General features: G+C 54.5%; 1 protein-coding gene across 8 annotated transcripts in view; it reads right to left on the reverse strand.

Moving 5' to 3' along the window:
* Positions 1-15,418, reverse strand: part of EFCAB6 (EF-hand calcium binding domain 6) — a 253,969-nt gene that overhangs the window by 79,922 nt on the left and 158,629 nt on the right. For all 8 annotated transcript variants that reach the window (XM_059887190.1, XM_059887189.1, XM_059887191.1 and 5 more), the window contains 3 exons: positions 14,332-14,446; positions 11,936-12,069; positions 5,221-5,456 (listed from right to left, as the gene is read on the reverse strand). In XM_059887190.1, the coding sequence (XP_059743173.1) occupies positions 5,221-5,456; positions 11,936-12,069; positions 14,332-14,446 (485 nt within the window). The remainder of the gene's footprint in view (positions 1-5,220; positions 5,457-11,935; positions 12,070-14,331; positions 14,447-15,418) is intronic.

The following is a 15,418-nucleotide window of genomic DNA, read 5'->3' on the forward strand; positions in this document are numbered from 1 at the left end:
TAAGGGTTGTTTTTTTTTTTTTTAGAGTAACGATGATTCCAATACTGCATTTTGAATATGAGTGTAATATTGTATACCATGGCTCTGCAGGTGGCTCAGTGGTTAAGAATACGCCTGCCAATGCAGGAGATACAGGAGACATGAATTTGATCCCCAGGTTGGGAAGATCCCCTGGAGGAGGAAATGGCAACCCACTCCAGTATTCTTGCCTGGAAAATTCCATGGGCAGAGGAGCTGGGTGGGCTAAAGACTCTGGGGTGGCAAAAGAATTGGACATGACTGAGCATGTATGCACACAGGCACTGTATGCTATACAGATTTTATAATGATTAATTCACTACTGTGTAGGCTAGGCTGCTGTTGCTGCTGCATCGCTTCAGTCGTGTCCGACTCTGTGCGACCCCATAGACAGGACTATGCAGCCCACCAGGCTTCCCCGTCCCTGGGATTCTCCAGGCAAGAACACTGGAGTGGGTTGCCATTTCCTTCTCCAATACATGAAAGTGAAAAGTAAAAGTGAAGTCGCTCAGTTGTGTCCAACTCTTAGCAACTCCATGGACTGCAGCCCACCAGGCTCCTCCGTCCATGAGACTTTACAGGCAAGAGGACTGGAGTGGGGTGCCATTGCTAGGCTACCAGGTAGCAACTGTATCAGTTACACTAAGCTCCCTTAAAGCAATCGTATTGCTGCTTCTTTGTTATCCGTGCATGAATTGTTATACCTCTAAGTAAATATGGACTTCTTTTTCACATTATCTTTCCATCTTTGAGGTGTCGAGTTGTACACCAGCATGTATGCCGCCTACAGTGCTCTGTATCATGGGAGACAACACAGACATGGGTACTGACAGACAGACAATTCATCCTGTGACAGACAATAGGAACTTACAGTGTTGACCAACACTGTACTGTAAATGCATGTTCTCTCCCTCATGGGTTCGATCCCTGGGTTGGGAAGATCCCCTGGAGAAGGGAAAGGATACCCACTCCAGTATTCTGGCCTGGAGAATTCCATGGACTGTATAGTCCATGGGGTCATAAAGAGTGGGACACCACTGAGCGACTTTGACTCACTCACTCACTCATGATTTTCTTAACGATATTACCTTTTCTCTAGCTTGCTTTATTGTAAGAATACAGTATATAATACATATATAATCTGTGTGTTAATTAACTTAATGTTATTTGTGAGTTGTCTAGTCAGCAATCATCCATTAGTAGTTAAGTTTGGGGGAGTCAAAAGCTCTGCACAGATTTTTGACTGTGGGAGTGGATCAGCTCCTGTGACCCCTGTGTTGTTCAAGGATCAACTGCATACTTAAAGCAAGAAGGAAGAGAAAGTATTAAAGAAGAGAAATCAATGAAATTGAATGGAAAAACAACAGAGAAAAAGGAATGAAACATAAAGCTTGTTCTTTGAAAATATCAATAAAATTAATAAAACCTTCAGCTAAATGGATCAACAGAAAAGGAGAGAAGACATCAACTACCAATATCAAAAAATGAAAACAGGGCTATCACTAAAGACCCCACAGCTATTGAAAGAACAGCAAGGAAATACTGTGATCAACTTTATTTTCATGAATTTAACAGGTTGAACAAAATGGACCAATATTTTAAAAGACACAAATTATTAAAACTCAGTCAAGAAGGAAGAGAAACCCTAAAGGATCCCGTAACTATTAAAGTAATCGGATTTACAGCTAAAATTCTTCTGAAAAGGAAACTCCAGGACTGAATTATTTCATAGGTGAATTCCATCAAATATTTAAAGAAGAAATAGCAAATCTGTATGATCCAGAAAATAGAAAGTGGCATTCATGACTTTTATTCTTTCTTAGAGATTTTCCAAAGAAACACAAAAAGGGCATTTATTTTCTTTATGAAATAAAGCTCCTTTTATCTTGCAATTACCACATGGTTCCACTGAACCCTCTTAGAATAGGACAGATCATGGGGTCTTAGTGAGCTTGATTTAATGACACTAGCTCTATTTCATTATTCTAGGAAACATTCAATTCTTTTTCATTCATTGTTTCCAGTTATGCTAAAAAGAAAAAGGAGACTAAATAATAACAGGAAAACAAACAAAAACAGAGTCTCCTAGCAGGATGATATACTGAAAAGCATCACCACTGTTACGTTACCCCTCACTTTTCCGATTGCACTGCCCTAGGTGTAACAGCATCTTTCCGAAAGGTATAAAAGACGCCAGGGACCCCATCCTGGGGTTATGTTAGCTTTCACTGAACACAGTTGAGAACTGAGAATTCTTACTTCATGCCCAGATGGCAAAGGGGAGAAAACTGAGATCGTAAGATGTTCCACAATGATTAGATGAACCAGAAGATGATGGTGAACTGGATCATAGAAGCCAAATCTCCTGATGAGTGAGTGATTCACATCCAAGAACAGCAAGGAAATCTGTTTTCAGTCAGTCAGTCACTCATCAGGAAGGACCGGATCACACAATATTTTGTGACAAGAAGCTGGCCATCCAATTTTGCTAAGAGGATGCTTGACAGCATTCTTTCCTCTTTGATGATGTACACGCACCAAAAGGAACTTGATGTGGGTTGTCAGCAGATAAACGGACAAGGCCCGTGTGCTATAAACAAGGGAACAGATGATGTAAACGAATCGGGTCACTGGACTAACCACTCTAACTGGTATTTACACATCTAAAGATGAAAATGCTGTGCAGTTGTGAAGCAAACAAGATGGTCTTCCTGTCTTCAACAAAGTTATGAACCTTCAAAGTTTTCAAAAGTATTGCATTTGATGATGCAGGTGGAAGGTGAAGGCCCAGAACGCAGAGGGGTCCAAGTGAGCGGGCGGGATGGCTTCTAAAAACGGGAGGCGTCCAGGTTTGGCTAGCGGAGAACAGTGAGACTGGGGGGTGAAAGAGACCAACTCTCCACACAGAGGAGGTGGCCCCAACCCACAGGCACCCTGAGTTCCAATCTCTGTCCACTGCCCATCACCTGGGTCCTTCTGGACCAGTCAGAAACTCACCTCGAGACCCCAGTTCCTTCATCTGCAAACTCAGGTAGCGATGCCTCCTTGAAGAGTTGTAGGGTATGAAAAGATACATCTTCACGAAGCACAGGTTCGGGCTCCAGCCATGGGAAGGCTTGACTTTCTAAAGCAGTGCCTTGGTTGGGTCTCAGAGCTCGGACTACACCAGAGCCTTGGGGCCCAAGCTGGTCTTCCTGCATCCAGCCTCTGCATCCACCCTCTACTCTGCAGCTGCTGAAGGATGTCTGCATGGCACAACACACCCTCTGACACACCATGGCAGAGGATTCTCTCCAGCCTGCTGACCAAGCCCCTTCTCACCCGGCCCTCCTGCAACTTCAGGCCTCCTCGCCCACTGTGCATGCCACTCTGTGCCCGCATGCTCTGCCCAGTCCCCGAGTAGGCTCTGCACTCCCTCCTCTGCGGGTCTGCAAGTGCTGCCCCCTGGCTCTGAACCACAGTCTGGTAACTCGCATTGGACAAACCCCTCCTCACATCTCAAGATCTAACTGAAATGTACTTTTCCTCCTCACCTCAAGCAGGCTTGGTCTCTCCCCTCCCTGGGGCACTTCAGATATCCTTGTATTCTTCTATATCTTTCCGAAAGGTATAAAAGACGCCAGGGACCCCATCCTGTTTTTGTACTTGTCCCGGTTCAGCCCCAAGTCCCTCAAGGAGAGTGTTCATCTCATCCACCTTTGCACCACCGAGTCCTGGGGTGCTGCCCAGCTCACAGGAGACCCTCGATAAACGTGGGATGGATGAACAAATAACACAACTAAGACGGCCGAATCACGTGGATGGGAAGACTGCTCTTTGTGGTTGAAATTGTCCATATCCGTTCTGCATAAATTCTCCAGAAAGTTCTTTTTGAAGGATATTTTCTTGCTTTGTTTGAATGTTAAGCAATCAAGTCTCATATTAAAGCTCCTCACAACTGGAGCAATTGGAAGCAGGTGTCCAACTCACGTGTTCCATGATTGCTTCACTTAGAAATTTCTGACACTACAATCGTTTTCTTCCTTGCTAGCTTTTTAAGTAGAGACAAAATAAACCCAGCAAGTTCCGAAGGGAAAATTAAAGGGCAAGGTCAGCGGCCTCCGCAGCCTGCACAAGTGGCAGAGTCTGGCCCAGTGACAGGGGCTTCTAGGGGGTCCCCCTCCTGGGGAATGCCCTTGTCTGGGGGTGGGCACTTGTCTGCAGCCCCTGGGGGCTGGAGGTGCCTTAAGGGCAGAAGGGCCCAGGGATGATGTCACTACTGGGCTGAATCTCTGAGTATCAAGGGCAGCCCTGAGCTAGCAAAGTGGAGGCTAACATTTCAAAAAATATTGATATTGTACTTGTAATAATTGGTAAGGGAGAGGCTGAATGTTTCCTTCATTCATGCCTGTCAACAGATCTCAGTGGGGGAGGAGACTGTGACAGGTCCCAGGTAAGATGGGAGGCCCGTCACTACTTCAAGGAGCAGATGCCTTTACTGAGCAAAGCTGAGGAGACGAACAAGTCATGGCCCCAGCTGGACACACAGATTCTCCTACTGTGAGCAAGGCTGGCGTGGGGTGAACAGGGGTGGGGGGTGGGGAGTCCTGCCTGACAAAGGGCTGGAAGGGGTCCTTGCATCTCCCAGAGGGCTGGCACCGCTGACCCCAGGGTTTAAAAGAGACAAATATATAAGCATGTGGGTGGATTTATGCACATGGAAAAAAGAGAGGACACTTGGTTTACACCAATCACCACAAGCTGCTGTGGTGCCCGGCTTACTGCCCAAGGTAAGGACTCAGGCCTGGGGGAAGTCCGAGTGTTCTGACAAGCACCCAGCTCCGCCCTCTGCATGCGGTGCTCCCAGAGGTCTTGGAAGGCTGAGCGACACGCGTATCTACCTGGCCCTGGGTTCATAACAAAGAGAACGTACAAGTACACATGTGTATTTACGTGTAAATTAACCAGACAGGGATGATGCACAGGGAAGTACAAAAAAAAAAAAAAACGATGCTCACGGGCGCCCAGATCAAGTGTATCTTCTCACCTGTCTCTGCATTTCCTAGTCTTTCTACACTGAGCGTGTGACCCTGAGAGTGGCTTTTCTTGAACTAAGGAAAAGACAGAGTGAACAGATCGGGGACGGCAGCTGCCCCGCCCCTAGCCCCGGCCCTCGGCACCGTGTGGAGCCCGCATGGACGCTGCCCCGCGCTGGCCTCTTACCTGGGCAGTCTCTGGGGCGCGTCGTCATCCGCACTGAACGACCTCTTCTCGCACAGGTTCCGAAACTCCCGGAAGTTTAACGTGATGCTGAGCCTCAGGCCGAGAAGGCCCAGGAGGCGCTCGAACTCCTCATCCTTCAGGTTGAAGAGCAGGTGCTGCAGCAGGCGGTGGAGGTCGTGCATGGTGAGGATGCCGTCCCTGTCTGTATCCATCTTAAAGAAGGCGGCGTACGGGTCCTGGAGCCGGGACACAGCGTCACAGCCCGGCCGCCGAAACCTGGGGCCGCCCTCCCCGCCCCCTCACTGCCACTCCCGCCCTGCGCTGTGGACTCATCCCCAGCAAGAGGGAAGGGCCGCGCTTCAGCTGTGGCATTTTTTGGAGATTTCCCTGCCCCGGGAGTACCCTTGCCATGGTTTGCTTTCCCAGGCCAATGATGAACTCTGTCCTCAGGCGCCCTCTTTCAGCGCTCAGAGCTCAGGAAAGGGACTGGAGCAGCTTTTCTTTCCCTCCTGTTCCTTTGCCTTCTGCGAGTGGTACTTCCAATATCGGAAGTGAAGACCGAGTATGCTGGAGCTTTCCAGCACATAAAAATCTGGTCATCGATGTTTTTAATACGGCTTTTGGAAATGGCAGCGCCTTTCAGAAAGGCGGCTGCTGTCTACAGGGGAACCCGTGCTGAGCTGAACTCTGCCAAGGAGCTGCCCAGAGGATGGGCCGTGGTTTGATGCCTGGGCTGAAATGAAGGCCCAGCCCGCCTGCCTGAGCCCTGCCTCTGCGTCTGCAGGTCGCGCTGCGGTGACTCCCACTTTGCAGGTGAGGGAACAGAGGCCGGCAGGGAACCTGAGGCTGCAGCCGGGCTGGGGGGCTCAGGGCACATCCAGGGGGCAGGCTGCCCAGTTTCCAAGCCCGGCTCTGCCCGGTACTAGCAGAGTGACTGAGGAAAGAGACTGAACCCTGCCAGGCTTCTCACCCATCACAGAGGAGGACAGACTCACTGCCTACGGGGTCATCGTGAGGACTATGCCAAGCAGGCGAAGCGCTTAGGAGCGGACGGGTAAGTCCCATTAGGGTCTAAAACGCTGTTTGTTACTATTACTGTTGCCGGAGGTCGGACAGCGAGCGCCCAGCAGTGGGATCTGAATTGGGTCCATCTGGGCCAACACCCCCGCTCCATGGACTCTGGCTCCCTGTGTCTCGGGCTTGGAGTGCAGCCGCTGCGGCTGTCATCCCCACCCCCGGTCCCACCAGCACCTCACACGGCCCCGCCTGGGGTCTCTCCGGCCACTCTGGGGGACCTGCCTGCACCTCCGTATCCTAGGACCCTGCATAGAGGTCACATAAAGCAAGACTTGCTTTGACTCAGGTGTGAAATTAAAACCAGCTGGGGTTTTGTGGAAGACCTACTTGTACTCACTTATTCACTCACCAAAGTATGCAATCACTTCACCAACTTGTGCAATCGTTACGTTAACTACAGTGGGAGCCGACATCAAGGGCTGCCCCTGCCCCTCAGAGGTGCCACCATCCAGCAGCCTCGTCCCCGGGGGCACCACCCACTGGGACCGCGGGCCTGTCTCTGCCTCGGACTCCCTCCACGTCACAGCTCCCAGCCCTCACACAGCGGCCAGATGCGTGTCTTTAAAGGCTTTGCAGCATCTCCCCTTGGACGTCAGCGTGAGCAAGGCCCAAATCAAACTCCCGGCCCCCAGCTCATCCTCCGGGGCCTTCCAGCTCAAGAAGCGGCAGCGCCTTCCTTCAGCGGCTCAGACCACAATCCGGGGAAAGCAGCAGAATGTGCAAGGACGCAAGGGGAGGAAGGGCGCTGGCCGGAGCATGACCCAGGGTCAGGGCGGGGGGCGTCGAGATGCCTAAGAAAGGGGCTACAGCCAACCAGGCAGGACCCCGGCTCATTCTGAGAGACAGGGGCCGCCCTGAGCAGAGCAACGTGTGGAGACCACTCTGCAGGGTCAGGCATTCAAGACAAATGGTGAAGCGAAAACAGTGGCTGAAGCATACATATGCTGCTGCTGCTAAGTCACTTCAGTTGTGTCCAACTCTGTGCGACCCCATAGAAGGCAGCCCACCAGGATCCCCCGTCCCTGGGATTCTCCAGGCAAGAACACTGGAGTGGGTTGCCATTTCCTTCTCCAATGCATGAAAGTGAAAAATGAAAGTGAAGTCTCTCAGTCGTGTCCAACCCTCAGCGACCCCATGGACTGCAGCCTGCACCAGGCTCCTCCATCCATGGGATTTTCCAGGCAAGAGTACTGGAGTGGGGTGCCATAATCATAAGTGTGTCTATTGTAAAATAGGAGCTCGGTAATAACCAAAATGAACCTCCAATTGGCAATCTGTGCCGGGAAGATGTTTCAAACACAGTAAACTGGCTGCCCTGCTCCTGGGGGCTGGCTCTAACCACAGGGAGCTCCACACCTCCCCTCCCCTGGACTCAACATTGTTTCGTCTGCTGAGGTGTTTGTGCCTACACACTCTGGGGTCTCCACACCTCGGGGTCTCCACGTCCCAGGGTCTCCTCACCCTGGGGTCTCCACGCCCCGGGGTCTCCTCACCGTGGGGTCTTCTCACCTTGGCGTCTCCACGCTCCAGGGTCTCCTCATCCTAGGGTCTCCATGAGCTGTGGTCTCCATGCCCCAGGGTCTCCATTCCCCAGGGTCTCCTCACCCTGGCATCTCCATGCCCCAGGGACTCCTTACCCTGGGGTCTCTTCACCCTGGGGTCTCCACGCCTCGGTGTCTCCATGCCCCAGGGTCTCCATGACCTGGGGTCTCCACGCCCTAGGGTCTCCACATCCTGGGGTCTCCTCACCCTGGCGTCTCCTCACCCAGGGGTCTCTTCACCCAGGGGTCTCCATGCCCTGGGGTCTCCTCACCCTGAGGTTGCCTCACCCTGGCGTCTCCATGCCCTGGGGTCTCCTCACCCAGGGGTCTCCATGCCCTGGGGTCTCCTCACCCTGGAGTCTCCTCACCCTGGGGTCTCCTCACCCTGGGGTCTCCACGCCCTGGGGTCTCCTCACCCTGGGGTCTCCTCACCCTGGGCTCTCCTCACCCTGGGGTCTCCACAACCTGGGGTCTCCACACCCTAGGGTCTTCTTGCCCTGGGGTCTCCATGCTCTGGGGTCTCCCCACCCTGGGGTCTCCTCAGCCTGGGTTCTCCACACCCTGGCATCTCTTCACCCCAGGGTCTCCTCACCCTGGCGTCTCCTCACCCTGGGGTCTCCTCACCCTGGAGTCTCTACACCCTGGCGTCTCCACGCCCTGGGGTCTCCTCACCCCAGGGTCTCCTCACCCTGGCGTCTCCTCACCCTGGGGTCTCCTCACCCTGGGGTCTCCTCACCCTGGAGTCTCTACACCCTGGGGTCTCCTCACCCTGGGGTCTCCTCACCCTGGAGTCTCTACACCCTGGGGTCTCCACGCCCTGGGGTCTCCTCACCCTGGCGTCTCCTCACCCTGGCGTCTCCTCACCCTGGGGTCTCCTCACCCTGGAGTCTCTACACCCTGGCGTCTCCACGCCCTGGGGTCTCCTCACCCTGGGGTCTCCTCACCCTGGCGTCTCCTCACCCTGGGGTCTCCTCACCCTGGAGTCTCTACACCCTGGCGTCTCCACGCCCTGGGGTCTCCTCACCCTGGCGTCTCCTCACCCTGGAGTCTCTACACCCTGGCGTCTCCACGCCCTGGGGTCTCCTCACCCTGGGGTCTCCTCACCCTGGCGTCTCCATGCCCTGGGGTCTCCTCACCCTGGGGTCTCCTCACCCTGGGCTCTCCTCACCCTGGGGTCTCCACACCCTAGGGTCTTCTTGCCCTGGGGTCTCCATGCTCTGGGGTCTCCCCACCCTGGGGTCTCCTCAGCCTGGGTTCTCCACACCCTGGCATCTCTACACCCCAGGGTCTCCTCACCCTGGCGTCTCCACGCCCTGGGGTCTCCTCACCCCAGGGTCTCCTCACCCTGGCGTCTCCTCACCCTGGGGTCTCCTCACCCTGGAATCTCTACACCCTGGCGTCTCCACGCCCTGGGGTCTCCTTACCCCGGGGTCTCCTCACCCTGGCGTCTCCTCACCCTGGGGTCTCCTCACCCTGGAGTCTCTACACCCTGGCGTCTCCTCACCCTGGGGTCTCCTCACCCTGGAGTCTCTACACCCTGGCGTCTCCACGCCCTGGGGTCTCCTCACCCTGGGGTCTCCTCACCCTGGCGTCTCCTCACCCTGGAGTCTCCTCACCCTGGAGTCTCTACACCCTGGCGTCTCCACGCCCTGGGGTCTCCTCACCCTGGGGTCTCCTCACCCTTGGGTCTCCTCACCCTGGCGTCTCCATGCCCTGGGGTCTCCTCACCCTGGGGTCTCCATGCCCTGGGGTCTCCACACCCTGGCATCTCCACGCCCCAGGGTCTCCTCACTCTGGGGTCTCCATGCCCCGGGGTCTCCTCACCCTGGCGTCTCCTCACCCTGGGGTCTCCTCACCCTGGAGTCTCTACACCCTGGCGTCTCCACGCCCTGGGGTCTCCTCACCCTGGGGTCTCCTCACCCTGGCGTCTCCATGCCCTGGGGTCTCCTCACCCTGGGGTCTCCTCACCCTGGGCTCTCCTCACCCTGGGGTCTCCACACCCTAGGGTCTTCTTGCCCTGGGGTCTCCATGCTCTGGGGTCTCCCCACCCTGGGGTCTCCTCAGCCTGGGTTCTCCACACCCTGGCATCTCTACACCCCAGGGTCTCCTCACCCTGGCGTCTCCACGCCCTGGGGTCTCCTCACCCCAGGGTCTCCTCACCCTGGCGTCTCCTCACCCTGGGGTCTCCTCACCCTGGAGTCTCTACACCCTGGCGTCTCCACGCCCTGGGGTCTCCTCACCCCGGGGTCTCCTCACCCTGGCGTCTCCTCACCCTGGGGTCTCCTCACCCTGGAGTCTCTACACCCTGGCGTCTCCTCACCCTGGGGTCTCCTCACCCTGGAGTCTCTACACCCTGGCGTCTCCACGCCCTGGGGTCTCCTCACCCTGGGGTCTCCTCACCCTGGCGTCTCCTCACCCTGGAGTCTCCTCACCCTGGAGTCTCTACACCCTGGCGTCTCCACGCCCTGGGGTCTCCTCACCCTGGGGTCTCCTCACCCTTGGGTCTCCTCACCCTGGCGTCTCCATGCCCTGGGGTCTCCTCACCCTGGGGTCTCCATGCCCTGGGGTCTCCACACCCTGGCATCTCCACGCCCCAGGGTCTCCTCACTCTGGGGTCTCCATGCCCCGGGGTCTCCTCACCCTGGCGTCTCCTCGCCCTGGGGTCTCCTCACCCTGGAGTGTCCTCACCCTGGCGTCTCCATGCCCTGGGGTCTCCTCACCCTGGGGTCTCCTCAGCCTGTGTTCTCCACACCCTGGCATCTCCATGCCCAGGAGTCTTCTCACCCTGGGGTCTCTTCACCCTGGCATCTCCACATCCTGGAGTTTCCTCACCCTGGGGTCTCCACGCCCCAGGCTCCCCTCACCCTGGGGTCTCTTCACCCTGGAGTCTCCATGCCCCAGGCTCCCCTCACCCTGGGGTCTCCTCACACTGGCGTCTCCACGCCCTGGGTCTCCTCACCTTGGGGTCTCCACTCCCCGGGGTCTCCACACCCTGGGGTCTCCTCACCCTGGGGTCTCCACACACTGGTCCTCTGCCCCATTTTGAAGCTAAATGGTCAGTTTATCAAACTGATCTTCTTTCCCACTTTAATGATCCTCTTTTACTTCCCTTGTGGCTCAGCTCGTAAAGAATCCGCCTTCAATGCAGGAGACCTGGGTTCGATTCCTGGGTTGGGAAGATCCCCTGGAGAAGGGAACGGCTATCCACTCCAGTGTTCTGGCCTGGAGAATTCCATGAACTGTATAGTCCATGGGGTCGCAAAGAGTCAGACACTACTGACTACTTTCACTTTCACTTTACTTCTCAACACAAAAACAGTTGAGGTCATTCTGCCCCTGCCTCTGTGTTTGAATGGCTGCTATTTCCCCCATCTTTTTCATTACAACTTCTGCATGCAACCCATGCCTCAGTCATGCAGAGCTGGGAGCTTTCCCAAAAGCCCATGGCCTGTCTGCCACCCACCTTGAGTAAGCCCACTCTTCTATTTTTTGCTCCTTTCTTTTCCTGGCCAGCACATGCTAAGGGTTTAAGATTCCGTTTGGGGGTCACCTCCTCCAGGAAGCCCTCCTTAATGGTTTTCCTTGAGCCCCCACAGATGTACCAGTCCCTCTATGACAGCCAGTCACAATGTGTCTGAAATGTCTGTTGACCATCTGTCTTGGGCTGGACTGAGCTCCCTGAGCAGGGCTCCCAGTTTTCAGCCCCAGCTTTCAGCAGAGAGTCTGGCTTATGACATGAAAGGGCACAAAGCCTGTTTGGTGAGCGCAGGAGAGGAGTGGATAGGATGGCTGAAAGGACCCTAAATTCGCTGTAACTCAGGTTGTCATGACTTCCCGCCCCTCCCTGTCTTGTGAGGAGGGTCTCCTTCTCCAATGTCTTTGAGGGGCAGAAGGCAGGCCTAGCAGAGTGTCAACAAGGGAGGGGAGGGGATTGCAGAGTTAAGTCCCTTCCCCGGAAGGGGAGAAGGGGCAAGTCTGGGTCTAGGAAGGAGAGCTCTGGGGCTGCAGGGCTCATACCTGCTGTGGCTGAACAGAGAGGAGGATGGGGCGGGGGGCTGGGTCCAGATAAGGCAGGCAGCAGGGAGGTCGTGATTTACCCGGAAGAACTCCTTCAGTCTCCGGGGGAACTGTCTCAGACACTCTTCAGCAGTGACAAAGAAGCTGTCCACATCACCTTTGGGAAGAACTGGAGTCTGGGGTGGGGTCACTTCTGGCTCGTTCATCTTAGGATCTGAAACAGTGAATCAGGAGGCTTCTGTTAGTGGTGGGCGCACCTCTGTACTTCTATCTCAATGCTTAACTTCTTTGGTCCCCAGTCCTGTTAGAACTCTTGACAGTACTACGACTCTGTGACAGAACATGGCTTGAACTCTGTTCTGATCTTAGAAATGTCCCTGTCACCACAAGAAAAGCTTGTCCTCAGACCATCGGGGCCACCCTCTCGCTTGATGCGTTCCCACGTCTGGCTCCTCCGTCCTTGCTCTAGGGCAGGGATCACATCCTGCTTGTCTATCCCTTCATTACCAGAGGCAGAGAAGGAGGATTCCTGCCCGTTCTGTTTCCTAGAATCAGGTCCTCAACGCAGGAACGTGTAATTCAGTCACGGAGCAGGTTCTGCCCACGTCTGTGCTGGATGTTAGACTGGAGGCCTCCAGACACCTTCTGGACAAACCTTGGCCCTTTCCATGGCTCTAAGAGGCAGAGTCTCTCCTTGAGCCTGGTTTATGCACAAGGAGACCTATTACTATGTCCATTCTACAGACGAGGACATAGGGGTCCAAGTGCCCCGAGGTCACAGAGCTCACGGGCTGCTAACCCAGGCCCACTGGCTTCCAGCAGGTTGATGACTGAATGAGGCCATCTCTCTCTTCCCTGAAACGGAGGAAGGAAGTGTAACCTCAACTTAAAAACCAGCCCATTTCCCTGAAGTTGCAATGACTTGAATGTGGCCTTCTCTAAAGCCAGGCTGCAACCTCGGACTTGGTTTAGGACGCAACTCTCTACACATGCTGTAACCCCCTCCCTGATGTGGTCTGAGGGGTGAATGGCAGACAGGGCCTCTGGAACTCACGGGCAGCCTTTAGTCCAGCCTTGAACCTGACCTCTGCCTCGCCTGCACCTGGGTCTGGAGTGGCCTCTCCACCCCGGGTTTGCTATGCCTAGTGGATAACATCTCCCCCTGGTGCCTGATCCCCTCTGCCTTGCCCACCCCCACCCCCCATGGCCTGGAGCCTCCATCTCCCCACCTCCAGCATCTGGCCATGTGTTGGGGGGACTGATAGGGGACAGAGGAGTTGGGGAGAGGGGGAAGAGAGGAAGCTGCAGGGCGAGGTGCCCACTCGTGACAGGCCCCCTGCTCTGGAACCTCAGGAAGTCACTGCTCACTCTAGGCCCCTGATTTCCTTGCCTCAGTGATGGATGCACCAGGGCACCGGAAGCACTCACTAAGATAAATGCGGGTTCCTTTCTTTTTATTGCCTCAAAAAGTCAAAGCGTATAGCCAAACAAAGTGTCAAAATCCTAAAATTCCACAGCTTCTCATGTTGTCTTTGGGGTAGCAGGTTGCAGGACCTCTCTCCTTTAGGATCAGCAAATGATATCTGGTGGGGGCACTGGATGGGACCTTCCTCTTTCCTGGCGAGGAGTCACGGCTGCCAGCTCCTTGAGTGAGACCACTGCACTATCCAGTCTTCGCTCAGACCAACCCCGGGGGAGGACAGCACAAAGCAAGTAGGGTTCTGGGTTCTGCCCTGTCCAGCCTGCAGTGCTTTCATATAATCTGTGGACTCGTGGATATATACACGGGATTTCTGCAGCTTTTCCGGAGGGCTTATTTGTCCATCTAAACTTCAGTAAGAGTGGAGACAAGGGAGGAGAGAGACGACAAGGGCTGAGAAGCTGAGAAGCGTGCTGGTCGTCCATCTGCCGGGTGTGTGGCTGGGAGAGCAGAACAGGGGCAAGGGGCAAATGGGAGGACCCAGGCGCTGAGCAGACTGCACTGTGGACCATGAGTCCCCTGACAACCCTGCGGGGCAGGGGGAGGGGAGGGACAGGGCCAGTGGATCTGGGCCAAGTCACTGAATCTTTCAGCACCTCTGGGTCCAGGAAGGACACAGTCCCCGCTGGTGCACAGGTGGCTCTGATGACCGATAACCAGCATCTACTTTTAGGAGGAAGACCTTAGAGGACGCGAGGTATGACTGGAGGAGCACAGGCTTGGGAGTCAATTTTAGAAACCATTTGTGCGCTTACTATTTGTAGAAGGCTCTGCCAGACAAAATTTGGCACTCACAGTGCAGCTGAGTGGGGGTAAAAAAAAAAAAAGGCCGAAACACGGATAAAATTAAACAAGAGTGTCTGTTTCAGTCTTAGGACGCATGTGATTTCCACATCTCAGCTCACACTACTTCAACCCCAGTGGCCTTGGGGCCCCATGCGGAAGGACCCGTGGGGCCCTGCGTGGGAGCCGGGTTTGTACTTGGCTGTTAGCTACCTTCGAATCCCGCTGCAAAATCAAGATAACTCATCCCTTCTTTCTTATATCCTAATTTTGTGGTCAACAGAGCGTACTGATCGTCATCCATGGGCATTCCATAATCTTCTAGGACCTGACAAGGAAGACAAGTGAAGGAGAAAGGTTGTTAGGTGGTTTCGGGTCTTTGCTGGCTGAGCCCTCCAGCCCTGCGACGAGCTCATCACCACGGCCTCTGCGGGCCAGCCTGGTTGTTACTTGTCTGCTCCCACCCCCAGCTTCCCACGGGCAGGGCTGGGTGTCCTGGGGCTGGGGCCCTGGGCAAGGCTGGTTGGTTGAGTGAGAGAACAAAAGTGCAGGCGGGCTCCCAACCTGGCCCAACCTGGCTTTGGTCAGCCTGGCACGCAGGCTGCAGGCATCGCTGCAAGCCTTGTCACTGGCTGTACCGTCCAGGTGTCCAAATTCACATTTGCTGTGACAGCAGCAGCTTTCGAGTTTCAAAAGTTAGGTTCATATATATTCACATACATGCCAGGAAACACGAACAGAGTAGAGTAAAGCAAGGGGATTTGAGGACAGAAAACTAGAATTTTGATCGGAGTTTCATCAGTTTAAACTATAAGTTACTATGCTTTTTGTGGGGGATCCACGGACACCTGCTTTCCTCTCCTTGTGTGATCCACTCACTGAAAGTTACCCAGGATCCCTTCACTCCACCACACATAACCTACTGTTGACCTACGGTCTCTCTTTTGTGTGGGTGGCAGGTAGGGGCTGGGGGTGCAGCAACTGAGAAAACATACTTCCCTGCATTGCAGACGGAAGCAGAATCCCCTAGATGACTCTGCCCAGGAGGAACTGATGGTCTGGGCTGTTCTAGGGGCAGGTGACGTTGGCAGCCCTTTGCTGAGAGCCAGTTAGTCAGCAACCTGGACAAAGCTACCTGCCCAGAGGTGAATGCCCCCGAAGGGATGCCAGAAGCGGGACAGAAGACAGCACCCCTGCCTCTTGCGAAGTGTTCACAATTTAAATGAGAAAACATGGCTTTCCTTCCAGAAAAGGACACTGAATCATAATTCAAAATGTGTCTGTGCATCTAAGGACCAAA

The sequence above is a fragment of the Bos taurus genome, chromosome 5 (genome assembly GCF_002263795.3).
Source record: "Bos taurus isolate L1 Dominette 01449 registration number 42190680 breed Hereford chromosome 5, ARS-UCD2.0, whole genome shotgun sequence".
NCBI classification, from domain to species: domain Eukaryota; kingdom Metazoa; phylum Chordata; class Mammalia; order Artiodactyla; family Bovidae; genus Bos; species Bos taurus.